This window comes from Suricata suricatta, chromosome 10, assembly GCF_006229205.1.
Source record: "Suricata suricatta isolate VVHF042 chromosome 10, meerkat_22Aug2017_6uvM2_HiC, whole genome shotgun sequence".
Classification (NCBI taxonomy): domain Eukaryota; kingdom Metazoa; phylum Chordata; class Mammalia; order Carnivora; family Herpestidae; genus Suricata; species Suricata suricatta.
In genome coordinates this window covers 117,620,102-117,642,833 of record NC_043709.1, presented here as the reverse complement: position 1 = coordinate 117,642,833, position 22,732 = coordinate 117,620,102, and the positions used below count along the sequence as shown (strand labels likewise).

Below are 22,732 nucleotides of genomic sequence, written 5' to 3'. Positions count from 1 at the left end.
AACATAAGTCATAAATTGAAGTATGAAATATAATACTACAGTGTTAGAACAAAAAATAGAAAAAATCTGAGACCTCAGACTTTGTGCTTTCAGATATATTATCAAAAGCATGATCTCCAAAAGGAAAGATCAATAAATTGGATTATATCAAAATAAAATTAAAACATTTGCTCTTTTCCTATTAAGAATATGAAAAGACAATTTAAAGCCTGGGGGAAATATTTGCCACTCACTTATCTGTCAAAGGACTTATATCTACATTTATAAATCTTTCAAAACGCAACAATTTTAAAAAGCTGAATTAGAAAATAAGCAAACTACAAGAAGAAACATTTTAGATGGCAAAGAAACATACAAGAATACATTCAACATCACTAGCTATCACGGAAGTGCAAATTAAAACCATGATTAGGTATTACTCCACACCAATAAAGCAGCAAAAATCAAAATAGCTGCAATACCAAATGCTCACAATGAAGCTAGAAACTGGACCTCTCCTGGATTGTTTGTTGGTGGTAAAATAACACAGCTGCTCTGAAAAACAGTAAGTACATCCATGCCATGGGACATGACGGTACCACTAAAAGAAAAAATGACATACATACAATTTTGATTGATCACAGAAGGTTATGCTGAATGAAAACAAAAGTGTCAAAATGTCACATACTGTGTGGTTCCATTCACATAACTTTCTCAAAATGACAAACCATACAAATGGGTAATAAAGTACAAGTTTCCCAAGGATGGAGATGGTAGGAGTAAATATAACTATAAAGGAGTAGCTCAAGGAATATCTTTATGAAGACAGAATATCTTTTTTTTATCAAGATGGAATATCTTCATTGTGGTAATGATCACATGAATTTACACACGTAATAAATTTCTACAGAACTTATACATGCGTATTAAACCAATGTCAGTTTCCCAGTTTTGATATCATACTAGAGTGGTAATGAGGGAAATGTGTGAAGGGTACACAAGATTTCTCCCTACTATCTTTGTAACTTCCTATGAATTTATAATTACTTCAAAATTCAAAGTTAAAAAACATCATTTCCCAATTTTCAGTGGATGACATCATTAGGAATTTAAGTTCCTTTGTATTTCCTTATTCTATCAAGTAATAATAATAAATTCTTAAGAAAAAGTTTTCAGACTGTCTCACAAATGTTCAGAATATATTTGTTCCCATACAAAAAGGGTTTTAGGGGACAATTTAGAAAACTGTATTGATAATACCAACCTTTTGAAAATTTGCAATGCACAAACTGATTGAACTATGCTCCTAATACAGAAATGTTTTTTTTTCCTGATAACTACTTTATTTCAAAATATAGAAAATACTACCCTAACCCGTCGCTCAAAACACTGGATAGTGAGATCAAGGACCAGTATCAATAATTGTGGAAAGACCAGAGCTTTCTGAATCCCAGTCACTCAGCTACAGTCTACAATAATGAACTTCTGATACTTAAGAAAGCTGATCCTTCACATGAAACCTGATTTTTTTTAACATTATGATACCTGGCCTGCCTTCTCACATAGACTTCCAAGGAAAACAAAAGCTATTCATAATCTATGATTAATAAAGTCTCTAAAAACACACTAGTTATTTTCAAGTTGATGTATTACTTTTGAAAGGTCATGCTGGGATTAGTATTTCATATATAACCGAATTATCTCCCCTTTTCCCCTCCAAAAGTGATTTGTACTTTTTCTAACTCTCATTCATAATGTGAATGTTTGTACCTATCTCTTTTACTAGACAAGCAGTGCCACAATTATGTAGGTTATATCTTGTTTTTGCTTGTTTATGCTCCTGGGCCACTTACATCAGAGGTACCCAATGTTTACCAAATAAACAAATGCAAAGTAAACATCAGATATACAAGTGTTAATTACAAGATGCTTGTTTAGACTTTATATGATTAGTGACAAAGAATGAAGTAATTGTCTAGGTCAGTGGTTGTCAGTGATGTGCATTGCTATACCCTCACTCTCCCACTGGGGGACCCTACACTTCGAATCCCATTTTTGCCACAACTGGACACAATTCTGATATGCTAAAAAGTTTCAGATGGAGCACTGAACTGGAAATGGCAGAGAAGCAATATATGTAATCTTCCAGTAAGTAAAACATGTATCATAGTATCAAACCACACCCTCTACTCCCCCAAAATTCATCTGTTTACTCAAAAATGTGAGAATTCTGCTCTAACAAGTGAGAAAGGTAAGTCAGGATATAAAGAAGTCAACTCAAAGTCCTAAAGAATAACTAAATGTGTTGGGAAATTTTAGTTCACACATTTATAGAAACCAAAGGACATTGCTATTGACATGGTGATAATATAGAAAGAATTGTATTTTAATTATCGCTGACTTAAAATATTTGACTGTTTTAAAAAATTCAGTCACAAATACCTGATTATTTGGCTTAATTCATTATTTTCATGCTTTATTCAAAGTTTAATTTCTCAATAAGGACTTCTCTGCCCTATTTGAAACTGCAGCACCATTTCAAACATTTTTCCCCTTTTCTATATTTTACATTTTCCCAGAGCACTTGCCATTATGAAATACAGTGTGCCATTTTACTTATTTTGTTTGTTTGTGTCCCTCTGCACCATAAGACCGGCCACCAAATTGATGTAAGCTCCATGATTGCAGGAAATGTGTCTACATCTTTCACTGCATCCAAACCCTGGTACATAATCGGTGTTCCATAAATATTGCCCAAAAATGTTCACTTAAAACTTTTCTTAGTATCTCAAAAAAACTAGATCTGGCAATCAAATACATACATACCTGCTAAACCCTGACTTCAATATAACTGTATCAGTTAAATTCCTCAAGAAGATAGAAGCAAAATTATTTTTTTATTTAAAACACTCACTATTGCCAATGATTAAAAGCCTGATACATGTGCATGTGCCAATAAGTAAATAAAGAAGAACAGCTCTCTCTTCTCATCAGAAAAAAATTTCAAAATTGTGTATGTTGGAGATTAGTGCTTCTCAAATTTTAAGGTGCATATGACTCACTGAAGAATGTTGCTACAATGGAGCTTAGGTACTGAACTCTAACAAAAGATTTGTCCATGGACCCAGATTTGAGTAGATGAGTTTAGATTATTTTTTAACAGTTAACTTGCACATTAGTATTCCTAAAAAATGTTATTTTGAGGGATTTGGAAAATATTCAGTAGGGAAAATGTGTTTAAAAAATTTGTAATAACTTTACTAAAACTGTTATTTAGGAATTCAGTATAAGAGTGTGCTATATTATTTATCAAACATCCTTTTACTATGAGGGAACCCGAAGTAAATGATGGACTGTGAGGGTTAATGACACATTGACGTAGGTTCAGTGATTACAACAAATCACCAGTCTGGTGGGGACTAACAATGGGCAAGGCTGTGTGTGTATGGTAACTGATTTGCTGTGAACCTCAAACTACTTTTAAAAACAGTCTATTAAAATTAAAAAGTAAACTAAAAATGACAACCTACAGAACGAGAAAAAAATTACAAATCATATATTTGATAACAGGTTGAATTCTAGAATATACAAATAATTCCTACATCTCAACAAGAAAAGACAATGTGCTAAAGAGATGGGCACAGGATTTCAACAGACATTTCTCCAAAAAGACACACAAAATGGCTAATAAGTGCACGAAAAGATGCTTAACATTACTAGTAGGGAAAGGCAAATCAAAACCATAATGAGATTCTACTCTATAGAGACCCGGATGGCTATAATATATTTTTTTAAGGTAAATAACAAGTGTTGGCTAAGTCCCTGACCTGCCTCAAGGATTTACTTAGACATTTTTCATCCAGGCCTGTTCTTATCACCTCCTTAATATTGCAGTTTACACTCCCTCCATTTACAGTCTCCCTCAGTTTACTCTGTATTTTTTTTAAGTTTATTTATTTTGAATGAGAGAGACAGAGATAGAGAGAGAACGAGCAGGGGAGGGGCAGAGAAAGAGAGAGAGAGAATTCCACCCAAGCTCCATGCTCAGCTCAATGTGAAGCCCTATACAGGACTCGACCCCATGACTGTGAGATCATGACGTGAGCTGAACTCAACAGTCAGTCACTCAAGGGACAGAGCTACTACCCAGGCACTGACTCTGCATTTTCTCATAGTGCTTGTCACCTTTTAACAAAGTCTGTAATTTACTTTATAAACAAATGCGGTGGTGGGAAGGGGAGAACATTTTCTGTTTAAACCAAGAATGTGAGGAAAAGGATTTTTGTCTGTTTCATCTACTGATGTAACTAGTAACTAGGTGTGTCCAATACTTCTTGATACATACATTCTCAATAAACACATTTAAGTTAATTTGCTATTTCTGTTTTCTCTACTTCCCTTGATCATTCTTGACAGGGTTTTAAAATTTTATGCCTTTTCCAACCTGCTCTGTCTTACAACTATGTTCTATTCCATTAATTTGCACTATTAGATAATTAGTTTCTAATAATAAGAATTTAAGTCTATAAATTTTCCTCTAAGTACTCGCTTAGCTAAATGGCACAAGATTGTTAAGCATCATTTTTATTATTTGTTTAAAACATTTTCTTATTTTACTGGGTTTTTTTTGAGGGAAGCATAGGTTATTATTAAAATGTGTTTCTCCTACCAATAGGTATTTTCCAGCTTTTGTTTTCCAAAAGATAGCCAACCTAATTAAAAAGACATAGTCCATGTCACTTTAATCCATTTAAACAACAGCAATTCCGTTAATGTTTAATAATATAATCTCTCTTTTTTTGGTTAAGTATTCTGTGTGTGCTTGCAAAGAATCAATTCCTGCAGATGATACACACAGGGTTACATTTGCCCATTAGGTTCAGATTACTTATGAATTGCGTTGATTAAATATCCAGCATCCTTACTAATTATGGTTCAAGATTAAATTATTTCCAGTAGGCCTGAGACACTCTTAATTGTGAATGGACAATTAATATGCTAATTGGAGTATATGGTGCAACAAAAAATTAGGTTGCTTTCCAAAAGTGCACCTATCTCAAGTGGCAAAGATACATTCAGATGAGATTTGAGAGTTGTTGGAGGTACAAATCACTTTCTTCTTTGACCATGTCCCATGTTTTAGACATGTTATTTACATAATAAAGCCAAAAATAACCTTTTCATTTTTCTGCCAGATTTTGTTTTCAGAGTCTATACTAATCTACAGAAAATGAAAGCAGCAAGTACTTTTGTTTTTATAAAAGTTTATTTTATAAAATAATATAAACTAGTATATTATCAGGGATAATCTATTCCTGTAAAAAGAGTTTTTAAATTCCTTCCACCACTCCTTCATGGTGTATTTCTACTTAATGAGACTTTGGATGTTTTCTTAGTGTCATGGTATTTGACTAGTCTTTACCTAGAATTCTCAAGAAACCAGATATTAAAAGCCTCAAATACTGTGGAACTTAAGGTTAAACTTTTGACTGGGTGTCAGTCAAATTTTTTGAAATCAGCTGCTATGGTAATTGTAAAGAAATTTTCTTTGTATTCTCCTTGGTCTAATTAAAGCATCAAAGTTTACATTATATACAGGATAATAACTAATTTATATAGGATATTCTAGACACTCTAGAAATAAAACATTTAGTACTGTAGAATAGGAATATAGGTGATTTTTAAATATTTATTTTTGAGAGAGATAGTATGAGCAGGGGAGGGGCAGAGAGAGAAGGGGGACAGAAGATCTGAAGTGGGCTCTTTGCTAACACAGAGAGCCCAATGTGGGGCTCAAACTCACAAAGTGTGAGATCATGACCTGAGCCAAAGTCATATGCCTATCCCACTGACCTACCAGGTGCCCCTCAGTGAATTTTTAAATTTTTTTAAGGTTTTTTATTTATTTTTTGAGAGATAGAGACAGACAGCATGAGCAGAGGAGGGTCAGAGAGAGAGGGAGATACAGAATCCGAAGACAGTCTCCAGTGTCTGAGCTAGCTGTCAGCAAAGAGTCCCACGTGGGGCTTGAACTCACGAACCATGAGATCATGACCTGAGCTGAAGCCAGATGTTTAAGTGACTGAGTCACCCAGGCACCTCTGAATTTTTAAAACTACATAATAAAGGAGCACCTGGCTATCTTAGTAAACAAAGTATGCAACTCTTGATCTCAGGGTTGTGAGTTCAGGCACTACATCATGTACAGCAATTACTAAAGAAACTTATATAAACCTAAAAAAAATACATAATAGGGGCACTTGGGTGGCTCAGTTGATTAAGAATCCGACTTGGTTTTGGCTCAGGTCATGATCTCATGGTTTACTGAGCTCAAGTCCGCATGAGGCTCCCTGCTAATGGTATGGAGCTTGCTTGGGATTCTCTCTCTCTCTTTGTCTCTCTCAAAATAAACAAACTTAAAAAAAAATACGTTGTAAAAATAAACAATGCTATTTAAAAAATCATACTCATGGGGGTGCCTGGGTGATTCAGTGACTAAGTGTCAGACTTCCAACTTTGGCTCGGGTCATGATCTCAGAGTGTGGGAGTGTGAGCCCCACATCAGGGGTTAGGATCCCGTCTCCCTCCTCCTCTCACACTTTTTCTCTCTCAAAAATAAGTATTAAAAAAATTCATACTAATGTATGAGAACCAGTATCAAAATGTGGGTTTCTTTTAGGGTTTGGTCTTTTTGTTATCGTTGATTTGTTCTAATGAACAGAAAAACACTTTTTTTCTATATGCTGTAATATCTGGAAGCAATTCAGCTGTCTTGCTCCAAAATTACGGATTTAAGTAGCCCCCCTCAAAACTTTAACAAGAGTGACTTGTTCACAAAAAAGCACCTTCTGGTACAACTTTCCTTCCAAAGTCCTATAATTACTTGTGCCTTTATTTTCATATAAAAGAAATACCAATATTATGCTAAGTGAATAGGTCAGCAAAAGACAAATACAATATGATTTCATTCATATGTGGAATCTAAAGAACAAATGAATAAACAAACAGAAAGCAGAACCAAACCTATAAATACGGAGAACAGATTGATGGTTGCCAGAAGTGGGGGAAGGGGGGTATGGGCAAAATGGGTGAAGAAGATTTGGAGACATAGGCTTCAATTATAAAACGAGTAAGTCATGGGGATGAGAAATACAGCATGGGGAATACAGTCTGTGGTATTGTAACAGCACTGCATGATGAAAGATGGCAATTATACTTGTAGTGTGTATGCATAGAGTTGCTGAGTCACTCTATTGTACACCTGAAACTAATGAAACACTGTGTGCCAACTACACAGAAAAGAAAAACTACCAAGACAGTAAGTTCCCAGATTTTCAGACTCTCTGAGTGCATTACCATCCTTTCCTAAATATACATAAAGCATTCCTAGAAATATTTACAAACTTAGAACATAAGTACAAAGAGTTCAGGGAAAATTTAACCATAAATAAATCGATACTTTAAATATTTAAAAATTGCATTAAATTTTATCTTGAGAAAGAGATACACTTGCAACATGAATAATACAATGCAAAAGCAAAATGTCTGTTCTATTTGATTACTTATATATATTATAAGGCTCAGTTTTACACAGAGGTGGAATGATAGCTGGAGCAAAGCAGTGAATCATAAAGCACCTGGTTCTAGGACCAATTCTTTCAACATCAGTCCTAAAAACTTTGACAAAATCTTAACCACGTCTGTTGACAGCTTCATCTTGGAATGCACCAATGGTATCTGTCCTACTTACCCCGCAGGGCTTCTACGAAGATCAGGTAGAGATTAGTAGATAAAAGGGCTTTGAAATGTAAAAGTTCTATACAAATGTGAGCTCTTATTACACTGAAGTTGTTCTAGATATTACAGATTTGGTTCAACAGACCAAAAAAAAAGTCTCAAACTATAATATTCTTGTTCAGAAATTATTACTAGTAAGTAGAATAATTTGTCAACCTTCATTTTGACGATGTGTATTCACCTCATTTGCAATGAAATGAGGTAATAACTGGACTGGACTGCTCACTTTACAGACTTACCCAAATGAGCATAGATGTGGCCCATTTAGCTAAGGATATTTTAATAGGTGCTGTTTATTATGAGTTGATCTTCTATAATATCAAATAACTGATATGCATATCCTTTAGAAGGTAACTGTGTCTAATGTATTATCTGGGTATTTATTTTTTGTCTTTTTTTTTTTTTTAACAATTTATCACATCTCATACTTTACATAAAGGAATGACAACTCTCTAAAATGCATCAAAGCATAGAGGTTTGGCAACCCGGCATGAATTGGCTTCAATGGATGCTTTCCTTGTCTTTTCTCCAAAACTTGCTTTCCCATGAAAAATACTTGTTTCCACTCTGATGGTCTTTGAGGGTACCTGTTTCCCAATTTATCACCAATTACCGTAAACACTCCAAGCCCCCAACTCATTTTATTTTTTTAAAAAGGTTTATTTATTTTTGAGAGAGAGAGAGAGAGAGAGAGAGAGAGAGAGCGCGCGAGCAGGAGTCGGAGAGGTGCAGAGAAAGTAGGGGAGGGGGAAGACAGATGATCCAAAGCAGGATCTATGCTGACATCAGTGAGCCCCATGTGGGGCTTGAACTCATGAACAGTGAGATAATGACCTGAGCTGAAGTTGGACACTCAACCAAGAGCCTCCTAGGTGACCCTACCAACTTGTTTTTTATTTATTTTTGAGAGAGAGACAGAGAGCGAGTGGGGGAGGGACAGAGAAAGAGGGAGACACAGAATCTGAAGCAGGTTCCAGGTTCTGAGCTGTCAGCACAGAGCCTGACACAGGGCTTGAACTCTTGAACCATGAGATCATGCATGACCTGAGCCAAAGTCAGATCCTTAACGGACTGAGCCACCCAGGCGCCCCTCAACAACTTGTTTTAAATGAATTACAGTTCTAAATTAAGTACTGAGAGAAAGAAACATATTCAAATAGGCCAATCACCTTACCTGCTCTGGCTGCAGAGCCATACATACTTTTCATATGTTTCAGCAATTAACACACCACAGACAGTGCGAGGTTGTAGAAGACAAAGGCAAAAGGAAACAGAAAACTTCCACTCACTGCAAATGAAAGGAGACTCGTCTGAATTATCAGCGCAATCGTTGACAAAATCACACAGCTTGTCCTTTGCAATGCAGTGCCTATTTGCACACATGAATTCTTGAGCGGTACACTTTCTGTCAGGGCTAAGTAGGGGGGAACAATCTTGAAAGGAAATGTCATCCACTGCTACATCTCCCATGTAACTGACACCACGCTTCGCCCTAAAGACAATCTAATAAAACAAAACAAAACAAAACAAAAAAAAACAGGAAGAAATTTCAGTCGAGCTGTCCCAAGAATTCAAAAGTTGAGGCAAACGTTCAATACAGGGTATCAGGCTGCGATCTCATAACAATACTCCCATGATGACACTGACCCAGGAAGTCTGACTGTCATCTGACGTCTGCACCACCCTCAACACCTACGAATGTGAGAGCAGCAATACCACCGCCTCTTGTTTACATTTTTAGGATAGGGGGCACGGAAAACCTGTAGGAGCCACGAAGCTACCCACTGCTGCCTCTGGTTCTCTGATCCAAAACAAGCTCATTTCTCACAGCCTCCCGGCATATGGGGAGGCAGCCAATCAGGTGACCGAGCACAGCAGGACAACGAAGATGAGAACACACTCTGTTGTGCCCAATTCTCGCCACTCCTTAGATCCGTCCATCCCAACTATGTGAAAGCAAAGATATCAAACCTCAAGGAGGTTTTTTTTTTTAACAGCCCATATCTTTGAAATTATAAAGATTTGGCTTTGCCTTTGATTAATGTATGTGGCGAACAAAATCCTTACGGGTTCCTCTGTTTGACAGCGAGCTTCCATTTATACAAACTCCAAAATCATTAGAAATCATTACAGGAGTTGTAAAATGTTTAGAAATGCCACCTTCGGTTTGTGGCATGACCACTGCTTATAACAATGGACACTTTCATGGAACATAGTCCCAAACTGTTCAGTTTCCAATTTCTTAGTGAGATTACTTCAGAGTACTTGATTATATTTCTCTGCATGCCAAATATCTCTTTGTGTGTTAAGATAATAAGTATTCATATATTTTATTGTTTTTCTAGTTTTTTAGTGTTTATTTTTTGTGAGAGAGAGGGAAACACAACATGAAAGGAGGAGGGGCAGAGAGAGAGAAAGAGAGAGACCTGGACTCTGAAGTGGACTCCAGGCTCTGAGCTGTCAGCACAGACCCCGATGTGGGGCTCGAACTTGTCAACTGCGAGATAATAACCTGAGCCAAAGTCATAGGTTTAACCAGCTGAGTCATCCATGTGCCCCAGAAATATTCATATATTTTTTAAAAATTTAGAACAATTAGAAATGTGTTAACAAGGGATAAAGATTTACTTCAGTGATTTAATACAAATATTTATTGTGCAAACTCAAAAACACCTTTAAGCAAATCTAAACAATCATTTTTCTCGAAAGAATTCTCATTTTTCCCAAAGATGTGTTATGCTCTTATATGACTGTATGAAAACCTGTGTGTTTTCCTTTTAAGATGAGATGATAAAATAATTGAAAAAAAAGTCTCTCAAATTATCAACAGACAAAAAATAAAAGTACAATTTTAAAAAATTCATATAGCAAATTTACATAAATTGTTCTTCGTAACAGGTGTGCTAGAAAAGAAAAACAGATTTGATAGAGTGAAAGGTTGGAAACCATTAAAAAGAGATGAAACTGGAAAAAATAAGGACTACAATGTTTTTATAAGGAAACACTGAAACACAAATTGAAAAGGGTTCTCTATTGTCTGGATGCATATAAACATTTAAACATATGATAAATGTTCTGTAAATAGGAAATCAGATAATAAGTGTTCTCTTATTAATTTTTATGTGCAGTCCTATAGACAGAATCTCAGATGTCTGCCATGTCCAAATGATCAAATCATTGCATCATTTATCAACGCCAATGGTCCATAAAATGTTGAGTCCATAGACTTGAATACTGATTATACTTTTTTTAAAGAGTAATCATATTTTTTTTTACAGTAGAATAAAAGCAGGGTCAACTATCTTGGAAAATCAGGGAAGCAGTATGGCAAAGCAGTTGGATTATGGACCCCTAGATAAACTGTCTATGTTTAAAGTCTATCTAAGCCATTTTGTAATATACAAGTAGAATGGGTTTCCTAATGTGTAGGTCTTTCTGTATTCTAACCTATAAAATACAGACAGTGATTATGCAACTGCTGTTAAAAACTAAAGGAAAAAACATTTCAGAGTCATGGTAGAGTACTTAGCACATATTAAGGGTTATGTGACTGACTGTTGTTGTTACATACAGAATATTTTAAATAAATACTCAGTTTGAGTTTGAGAGCTCCCAAATCAAACTCTGAAAACCACTGTGCTGATTCAGCATATAATTTCAAAAAGTATCTTCTAGTTTTACTCAATGGTCAGAGGCATTCCTCTTTCTAAGGAGAAGGGGAATCGTACTGTAAAAATGAAAGAATCATGGGCAGTAAGCCTGGCTCACCACTCTATCTCCAGTGCACAGGAATGAGCTCTGCCCACGGTAGGTGCTTAATACGTTTGTATTGTAGGAATGAGTGAATCACAAAAAAACATCAAATATTCACAAGCCATTAATATCTAATATTAAGATTCAAGCAGCGTGGGCATATTTCTCCTCAATCAAATTTCAATATATGAAAATGCAAAGTTCAGAAAGGCTTAATTAATAATTAATTCTTCCTGCTGAAATCTCCTTTAATGTTATTTTGAACATGATTTTGTTATACAAACATTCTGCTTGCACAGAACTAGGTAAGAATTCATTGCCTGGGTAGGGCCTATGTCTGGCAGCAGCAAACCCTTCTACATGTTCTTATTGAGGATTCTTCTATGCTTGATTAAAAGATCTTGGAGACTGAGCAGATGGAATCATTTTAATACTAAATTTCATATTGTGTAATACGAAATTGTAGTCTAATAATTACAGCTTCAGGGTGAATTTATTTCCTATCAACTTCCTAAATTAACTACAAATGACCCATAAGAAAACTGAACTCCAGCGAGAGGTCAAAAATATATGGAATTTATGGGGTGTCTGGTCGACTCAATCAATTAAGCATCCGACTTCAGCTTAAGTCATGATCTCATGGTTCATGGGTTGAAGTCCCACACTGGGCTTTGCACTGACAGTGTGGTGCCTGCTTGAGATTCTTTTTCTCTCCCTCTCTCTCTCTGCCCCTCCTCCAACTTGTACTCTGTCTCAAAATAAATAACCTTTAAAACATGTATGTGGTATTTATAACACCTGCCATTCCAACAAATTGGGGACAATGCTGCATCAGTGCCTTGAAGCAGCTGTAGCGAGCCTGGCTTCCACTTGAATTGAGAAGGGCTGATCGATCAGATGTAATGCATGACTGTACTTACTGAATATACATAGAGAACTGGCTACTATTTCTACGTATGCAGAGGACTGGAAACATAATTAGCAAAGATGTTATATCTTCTTTCTAGAGATAAGTGGTTTTAAATTCATGAGATTAAGCTTTGTGCAGTTAAGACTAAGAAAATGTTGCCAGCATAAATACCTCTGGATTCTCACTCTCCAGATCCAGATCTTAAAAATCTTAATAGCTAAGCCTCATCTTCCAAGAAAATCTCTCTTCTGCCAAACACACACACACACACACACACACACACACACACACACACACACATCCATGAGCTCTTATTTTCTTGATAATCCATAAAAAGCAAAACCCATACCAAATGCCCTGGCAAATAATTACCTTCAGTTCAAGCATTTTAATCCATGACCTACTTGTTCTTTTTTTAATTTATTTATTAAATACATATAGGCCTTATCCTCCTAATACTACTGTAATCTCCATAAAGACAAATACAGCATCATGAAATTTCGTGCCTCCACAAAATATTTTTGAATTAAGTATATCTATTATCTCTAATAAGGTTCAACAACAGAATGTGCTTTCAGATGTCCGTCTTTTTAATTAGGTTTCAAATAAATTTACATAATTACTCCACAAGTCTCTGAGGATATATTTGTTAGTAGAGGGAGGTGTTCTTTACAGGAGGTAGGCTGATTGTGAAGCGGAGCCTGGTTGGTATTAACTATTCTTAGAATATGGTTGTCTAACTAGGAGAAATTAGAATATGTGGAACTGCAAATTTCTTATGGGAATGCTACATAGAGTGGCTGGTATTCATCTAACACACGGGAAGGGCATGGGAGGACCAGAAGGCCATGAGCAGAGGAAATAAAGTTGGGCTAGAAAAAAAATTAAAAGAACTTCTTCATCACCCAACTACTTGGATTACAAACCTGTATATGTGATTGAACTCCTAAAAACACTTCCACTTTTTTCCACTGGGTACCCTGCTGTCCACTTTGAGCCCACAGTTTAGAAGTAACATTGTCTTTCTTGCTGAGCACCTACAGAGGAGATAAATCAAGTAAGAGGTATTAAAGTATTGTCTTGATAAATTTTAAACATTCCGAATTTTCCCAGTGACTTTTTAAAAAAATTTTAATATCAACATGAATTCCCTTAGAGAAAAGCAGGGGACACTTTTCATTAGATGTCTTTGTTTTCCATACAGCAATGTGTCTCCGGGGTACCACGCAAGCTCTGTGTAATAAAACTGTGCATGAATGTCTGTCAGTCAAGTACAAAGGCTCTGGGCAACATTTAACGAAGAGCTGTTAAATACATTAGCTTTTAAAAACCTGACAGCAGTAACAACTGGAATTTTATGTATTAAATAATATTCCTAGAGTCGAATGAAAAGCACTTATTACTTACCAAAGTGCTTTTTTCAGGATGACTTTACTTCTTTATCCTCTTGGGTTCACAGGGGCCAGTGGGGTTATAATGGGAGCCCATTCAATATTTTTAACCACACGTGTGGGTGGAATGAGTGGGCCTGACTCGTGCTGTGAGGGGAAGAGCTCTCTACCCAAGAGCCTTGAAACCTCAGACTCTCCTCGGTACTATATCCTTATTCTAAAGGGAAATTCAGAATTGTCTCAGCAGACGAATGAATTATCATGGCTCCCCTACTAGAACACTACAAAATGAGCTGACAAGAGAGTAACTGAAGAGAACAGGGACACACTGAACAACTCCACATTTTAAAGTAATTGACTCAGATGGCTAATTTAATTATTTCACAACATTACTTTTTAAAAATACGACGTGTACAACCAAAGGAATCATTCTGCTAAAGGGTTTGTGAACGTTTTGACTTTTGAAAGTGGAGGTAACCTTTAATGGTTTCATTACTGCTTATTTATAAGTAAATTCAAACAATTATTTTTGTTGGAGTATAATTAACAAGCAATAATGAACAAAGAAGTAGAGTTTCCAGGCCCTTGAGAATTTCTAATATGAGACTAACAAAAGTATCACAACGTTTTGTATATATGTAATTTCAGTTAAAGCAACATGTTATCAAGGTCAAGAAAACAATTTCTGAAAAAATAAAAATCATTTTTAAAATTATATTTACTTAAAAAAATTTTACACTTATTTATTTTTGAGAGACAGAGAGAGACAGCATGAACAGGGGAGGAGCAGAGAGGGAAAAAGACACAGAATCTGAAGGAGGCTCCAGGCTCTGAGCTAGCAGTCAGTACAGAGCCTGACATGGGGCTAGAACCCACGAACCTTGAGATCATGACCTGAGCTGAAGTCAGATACTTAACTGACTGAGCCACCCAGGTGCCCCAAATAAAAATCATTTTTGATGAATACTTTTAAAAAGTATGGGAAATAGATCTTTATACGAACAGCACTCTGTAAACAAATCATTAAGATATATTCATGCACAAAAATAACATCACATGTATTATTATTTTAATTTTTTGATAATTACTTATAACACTTTAATATTTTATAATTTTTAACCTAGTAATACAAAATTGTACCTGAAAGAAGAAAGTATTTTTCAGATAATTAATCTTAGTCATAAAATACATGAGTTAAATAATTCTCATTTTTCTGATGAAAACCCTGCAGTAAATTGTATTGATTCTTTTGCCAAAAACCATTTTTAAAAAGTCAATGTAAAAGAAATGATCAGTTGTAACTTTAATTCATGACTCCTGAATGCTTTTAGATTATTAAACATGCATACATACTTACATACAAACAAGTTTACTTTTAAATCATTACTGGTAAGGAGTCTTACCTATAATAAGCAAGGTATTTCTTCTAAAATTTTTTTTAACATTTTATTTATTTTTGCCAGACAGAGAGAAACAAAGTGTGAGCAGGGGAGGGGCAGAGAAAGAGAGGGAAACCCAGTATCCAAAGCAGGCTCCAGGTTCCAAGAGGTCAGCACAGAGCCCAATGCAGGGCTTGAACCCACAAACCATGAGATCATGACTGAAGCTGAAGTCAGACACTCAACCAACTGAGCTGTCCAAGTGCCCCAATGAGATAATTCTTCTAAAACCGATATATAAATATAACATGTAAACAAGCAAGCAATAAAAACTACCTGTATTTGTGAACTGTGTTTATCTAAAACTTGGGGAAAATAAATGTTTAATATAGCCAGGAAAATCTTAGATTAATATAGTGATAAAATGGAGAGCCATAGCACCTAATGTTAAGATTCCAATGAAGGTCTGGGGAAAGAAGTGGTAAACCAGCAGGTCTACAGCCTGTTTCTCTCTATTGGGGAGCAGGGAACCTAACTGTGAACTCTTGGCAAATATTCTCAACATGGACTTCTTGGCAAACAGATTGATTGTATTTGACAAGGGGACAGCCCTTTACTGTGCTTGTGTTTAGTAAGATATCCCTGGTCTACAACTGCTCATGGCAAACAATTCTACAATTCTGGGATTTATCTTTCAGACATGACTTCCTGGAAAATGCTGCATAGGCTATGAAACAGTAGAAATGGACATATTTAAAAATGGAGTTGGCTCATTCTCTGTAATGATGCAATTTTAAATATCACTTAAAACCTCATATATTTGGGGCACCTGAGTGGCTTAGTTAGTTAAGTGACCGACTTCGGCTCAGGTCATGATCTCACAGTTTGTGGGTTCGAGCTCCATGTCGGGCTCTGTGCTGACAGCTCAGAGCCAGGAGCCCGCTTCTGATTCTGTATCTTCCTCTCTCTCTGCCCCTCCACTCCTCACACTCTCTCTTTCTCTCAAAAATAAGCATTAAAACAATTTTTAAAAAAAACCTCATATATTCTATAAACCATGCCCTATATGGGAAAACAGGATCTAGGGATCTGCACTGAGATTCTGTTTTGCTTATATATAACTTGGTCTTCTAAAAGGAATCAGGACCCTCTGGGAAAACAATTAACTCCAGGGATGGAACAGGATAAAAATAACATAAGTCTGGAACATCTCCTTAGACAGACAGGAAGAAAATGCTCAAAGACTAATGGACTTGTCAAAGAGACACAGAAGTCAGCTTAAAGAGTATCTTATGAGCAAATCTGGGGCAAGTTCACAATTAACCAATAATAATAGTAGGGGCGCCTGGGTGGCTCAGTCAATTGAGTGTCCAACTTCAGCTCAGGTCATGATCTCAAGGTTCCTGGGTTCAAGCCCCACATCGGGCTCTGTGCTGACAGCTCAGAGTCTGGAGCCTGCTTCGGATTCTGAGTCTCCCTCTCTCTCTGCCCCTCCCCTGCTCAGGCTGTCTCTGTCTCTCAAAAAATAAATAAATAAATAAATAAATAAATAAATAAATAAATAAATAAATAATAGTAATAGATGATAACCAACTGAATACAAAAGGAACCCATGAATCCACACTTATATAAATCAATTAAGGGAGAGATAAATGGAGAAATAATTTTGTTGGTTGTGGTGGGGATGATGGTGTTTTTTTACAATGGAAAACCAATGTACAAATGTGAACAAAATAATGGAGTTTAAAAAATCACAATTGAGTTATCATCTTAGTAAAATTAATTCCAGCTAAAAATACTAAACGATTCAAAAACTAGCAAGTAAAACTGACTTGATAGCAGGATTTTACACACCATCAAAATCTCGCTTCATAAAATATCTATTGATAACACAGCGAATAACAGTAATGAAGCCTATAGGTATCATGTACTACCATTAGGATGCAATGAAAAGAACATAATATTGATGATATTACAGCCAATATACATATTTAACATTAAATAAATCTAAAATGATTGGATTCTACATACTAGATTAGATCATATTTTAAAATATAAATGTTGTAGCAGTCTAGAGAAGAGTAAGGAATTATTCCAATTTGAAAAGCACTAGAGATAGCCAGGTATGATAGGTGATTTTGTACGGAGTTTTTCCTATAAAAAATGGTGCTGGGACAATGGGCATAAAAAATAGGAACTCTGAATGAACATTCTATTTCAGTTGCCTGTGAGATTATTGAAACAGCTTCAAACAATCTAAAGAGTAATTCTGAAAACAGTTTAATTTTTTTCATAAAGAAACAATTTGAAAAAAGACAACCAGGAAATGCAGCAGCATTACCATCAATATGAAGAGTGCACATCCAAACATCACCAAAGAGGGTCGAATTCATTTGCCCTATTCTCAGAACACGGGTATTCCTAGAACATTGATACTAAAACCTACATGAAACATTTCAAGTAAAAAACTTTAGGACACAGAAGCTGTAACCTCATAGTAAAAGATAATAACCCTAAACCAAATAGTAAAACCAATATTCTACTAGCCTTTCAGGTCCCATTCTGTTAAAGCTCTTTTTTGATCATATCATACTGAAATGAGTCAGGTGTTAACAATTCTCCATTTTCACTTATTAGTAAACTATTGTAGTAACACTAGACTGTATGGTATGAATTTTGATGGAGAAGATTTAAAAAGTGCAATCGCTTAAGTAATACCTGGAGAGAACCAACTGTAGCACCATTCATATGAGTCCAGAACACCAGAGTGCATTTTGGCCCCGTGCGTGAAATAACAGGAGTGAGGATATCAGCCATGTCACCAAATTTTCCATTTGAGCTGTCAGCATACAGATACCAGCCATCTGTGGTATTTCTGGGGAAGGGACAAAGCATTTATCAGATTAAAGAAAGAGAGAGAGAATCATAAACTATAATATAGTTCATCATTTTTTGTGTATACTTTATATAGTTCATCATTAACCATAATTTATTGTTCTATAATTTTTCCTAAAGCATAATAATGTTTTATGGCATAATGATAACTCAGAATCCTCAACAGAAATCTTATTCTACTGCCTCTTACTTGTAGCCAAGAGACGGCCACAATCTGTCAATCAAGACGCTCCATCGGACCCCTTCCTGGGCCCTGGGACTATGGTTGCGGGCCTTAGCCTCATCTCATCCCAGACACACTGGGACAGGAGAGCGGGAGTTCTTGCCTCCCACCCAGAGGAGGTTTGGCTCCATGGCTGTCTTACTCAGGGAGTGTATTCAATGTTCACCTAAGTCATAGCCTATTTGGGGGCACCTGGGTGGCTCAGTGAGTTGAGCATCTAAAAGACTCCAGCCCAGATGCGGTTCACAAGTTTGAGTCCTACCTCAGGCTCTGTGCTGACAGCTGGGAGCCTGGAGCCTGGAGCCCAGAGCTTGAGGCCTCTTCAGGTTCTGTGTCTCCCCCTCTCTCTAGAGAGATGCTCTTAGAGGAGAAATGAGGAGGTAGGACTTGAGGACTGGCTAACATAAGCTCCCTCAGTGACCATCTAGAGGTGAATCCACTGCCACCAGTTGACACATCTGTTTCCATGAGAGGCCACGGGAGGAAGGGAGTTTATTTAGGAATAGTTTAACGAAATCTTTCATGCCCCATGGGCCTCCTTCCTCAAGGGAGTAGGTTACAGAGATTTAACATTCGTGTGGGGCTGACTTGGGTGCAAGAGAGGTTTAAAACCAGGCACAAAGTTAGTTTCAAATATTACTTGTTAAATCTGGGTTTTTTTAATTTTCTTTTTGGGCACAGAAGCTGGTAATCTAGGACTTACAGGTGAACACCTTTATGTGAATATTTTTTGTACTCAGTTTACGTGGGCTAGTATGATACATTATATTTAAATTCCTTGAACATTGTGTATCCCCCTAATGTCTATGAATGGTTAAGGCTTTGTAAATTAAGGGATGGTGGTGACTAAGGTTATTTGATGAGTCAGAGAAGTAAAAAAGAAAAGGGGAGGGAGAAAGAAAATTTTTATTCTACTATTTTGATTGTGAATCCATGTATCAGTTGGTTCAATGTGCACAAATTACAGTAAAGGTTGAATTTACCAAGTCTAATCTGTAATACTTTGATTGTATGGAATTCTTTTTCTATAATAATGTGGTCAGCTTTGTGTAGTGTATTTTCTTTTTTTTAACATTTAATTTTTTAGTGTTGTATAATTGACATACAATGTTATATTGGTTTCAGATACACCACATACTGATGTGACTATTCTATACATTACTCAGTGCTCAGCATGAAAAATGTTGTCACCATATATTATTACAACATTATTGATGATAGTCCCTAAGCTATACTTTTCACCTTGTGAGTTATTTGCTTTATAACTGGAAGTTTAAAGTTTGTATTTCTTGGGGGCGCCTGGGTGGCTCAGTTGGTTAAGCATCCGGCTTTGGCTCAGGTCATGATCTCATGGTTCATGGATTTGAGCCCCACATCGGGCTCTGTGCTGACAGCTCAGAACCTGGAGCCTGCTTCGGATTCTGTGTCTCCCTCTCTCTCTGACCCTCCCCTGCTCGCGCTGTCTCTCTCTGTCTCTCAAAAATGAAAAAAAAAACATTTAAAAATTTTTTTTTAAATTTTGTACTTCTTAATCCCTATTACCTATTTTGCCCATCCCCTCCTCCCCTCTGGTAACCACCACACTGTCCTCTGTACTTAGGACTCCATTTGGCTTTTTTTTATTCATTTGTTTCAGTTTTTTTGGATTCCATATGTGAGTGAAATATTTTCATGTGGGTAAAATGTACTCTAAAGAACTGAATACATTTAGAAGGGGCACATAAGGAAGAAAAATATATATAAAAAATTAAAGCATGGAAAACAGAAAGCAAACTGGCCTAGAATTCTACTTACAGGTCTAAAAGGCTTTCCAAGTCTCAAACTGAGTCTCCATTAATTTAGGTCAGTTTTATTTAAATATATTTTAGGGAGGAGCCAAGATGACGGAGAGGAAGGGAGCTCTGTAAACTTTGTCTGCCCCATCTATTGAACTGAGAAAGACATTACTCTCATCTGCAAGAGTTGAAGGAGAAAATACAGACTCCAGAAAGAAAACAACCTCAAAGATGCCTGAGTGAGTGAGTACAAACTGGGGAGATTGGAAAATGGGCCAGCCCGAGAAGGGCAGGGGAGGTGAGAGCCCCAGCCCAACACAGGGAAAGCATGCGGAGAACCTGAGAGGCAAAGGGAAGAGATAGAGAAACTGAACACGTTCAGAGTACTGTCTCTAGAGAATAGAGAAAGAATGTTTAACTCCTCACGGAGAGAAAAACTCTCACTCCATATATAACCACTGAGCAGCCCAAATCCCGAATGCAGGTAGCACAAGGGAAAAAAACTGCCCCCACCCTTGCGCGATCCTTACTCCTTATTTTCCTTTTTCCTTTCTCCCTTTTTTTTTTCCTCGCTTGCCATTCACATATATTCTCCCTTATCTCATCCTTCTCTCTCCCCTCAACTGGCTATACACTTTTAGACTGTCCATTGTCCTTTGTTGTCTCTGCCCCCCTTTAGTATTTTCTTCTCCTCTTTTCTCTCCCTTTTCTTCCTTTCCTCCTTTTAATTTGTTTGTTTGTTTGATTTGTCTGTGTGTTTGCGTGTTTCTGTTCCCTCCGTGTTTGTCTGTCTGTTTTCCGTTTCAGGGCTACCCCAAGAAACAAGCCAAAGGTACTTGACAGCGAGTCCCAAATATCGCTGAGTAGGGAAATAAAATAATCAACGGCACAACACGAGAAACTGAGAGACACCATTAAATGAATATTTCCTGAAATGACAGGCCCTGGACAGGCAATAAGCCTCCTTTAACAGAGCAATACTAACAGGTGCACAACGAGCTTTTTAAACCTGACAAGACACAGAAAACTAGCCAAAATGACAAAACGGAAGAACTCTCCCCTGAAGAATCTCCAGGAAGAAGTCACAGCCACAGAACTGCTCAAAACAGATCTAAACAACATCACTGAACAAGAATTTTAAAAAGTTGTCATAACATTAATCTCTAGGGTTGAAAAAAGCATCAGAGAAGCAACTGAAACAATGACTAGGAACTTTGAAAATAGGTGTGATGAGTTAAAAAAGGTGATAAATGAGGTGAATAATAAAGTGGAGGCAGCCACCCAAAGAACTGAAGACACAGAGAAAAGAGTAGGTGAATTAGAAGACATAGTTATAGCAAAAGAGGAAACCGGGAAAAAAAAAAAAAAAAAGAGAGAGAACTTGATCCAGGAGCAGGAAAGGAGAATTTGAAACCTCAGTGATAAAAATCAAATGGAACAATATCCCTATCATAGGAATTCCTGAAGAGGAAGAAAGAGAGAGAAAGGTCCGGAAGGGATACTAGACCAAATTATAACTGAGAATTTCCCAAATCTGGGGAAAGAAATAGGCATTCAAATTTAAGTGGCACAAAGAACCCCCTTAAGATGTAATTTGAATCGACCTTCAGCACGACATATCATAGTGAAACTGGCAAAATATAATGATAAAGAGAGAATTCTTAAAGCAGCTAGGGATAAAAGGGCTCTAATGTACAAAGAGAAACCTATCAGAGTGGTTGCAGACCCATCTAATGAAACTTGGCAGGTCAGGAAGAAATGGCAGGAAATCTTCAATGTGATGAACAGAAACAACATGAAGCCAAGAATCCTTTATCCAGCAAGCCTGACATTCAAAATAGGAGGATAAAGGTGTTCTCAAATAAACAAAAATTGAGAGAATTCGTGACCACCAAACTAGCCCTACAAGAAATCCTAAGAGGGACTCTGTGAGGGAAATGTTGCAAAGAATACAAGGTGCCAGAGACACCACTATAAACATGAATTCTAGGGAGAACACAATGACTCTAAACCCCCATTTCTCAATAATAACACTGAATGTAAATGGACTGAATGCTCCAACCAAATGATACAGGGTAGCAGAATGGATTAAAAAAACAAAACCCATCTATGTGCAGTCTACAAGAGACTCATTTTCAACCTGAAGAGGTTGAAAGTAAAGGGATGGAGAAATATCTATCATGGGACTGGAAGCCAAAAGAAAGCTGGAGTAGCCATACTTATATCAGACAAACTGGACTTTACAGTAAAGGCAGTAACAAGAGATGAAGAAGGACATTATATAATAATGACAGGGTCTCTCCATCAGGAAGAGCTAACAATTATAAATATCTATGTGCCAAATTTGGGAACGCCCAAATACATAAAACAATTAATCACAGACAGAAACAGTCTTATTGATAAGAATGTGCTAATTGAGGGGACTTTAATACTCCACTGACAGCAATGGATAGATCAACCAGACAGAAAATCACTAAAGAAACAATGGACCTGAATGACACATTGGAACAGATGGAACTGATAGATATATTTAGAACTCTGTATCCTGAAGTTAGGAAAGTCACCTTCTTCTAGAGTGCACATGGCACATTCTCCAAGATAGACCACATACTGGGACATAAAGCAGCCCT

General features: G+C 36.6%; 1 protein-coding gene across 1 annotated transcript in view; it reads right to left on the bottom strand.

Annotated features, from left to right (window-relative positions):
* Nucleotides 1-22,732, bottom strand: part of MALRD1 (MAM and LDL receptor class A domain containing 1) — a 759,741-nt gene that overhangs the window by 444,278 nt on the left and 292,731 nt on the right. Inside the window, exons 24-26 of the mRNA XM_029955581.1 lie at nt 17,928-18,084; nt 13,366-13,476; nt 9,066-9,279 (exon numbers count right to left, since the gene is read on the bottom strand). Of these exons, the coding sequence (XP_029811441.1) occupies nt 9,066-9,279; nt 13,366-13,476; nt 17,928-18,084 (482 nt within the window). The remainder of the gene's footprint in view (nt 1-9,065; nt 9,280-13,365; nt 13,477-17,927; nt 18,085-22,732) is intronic.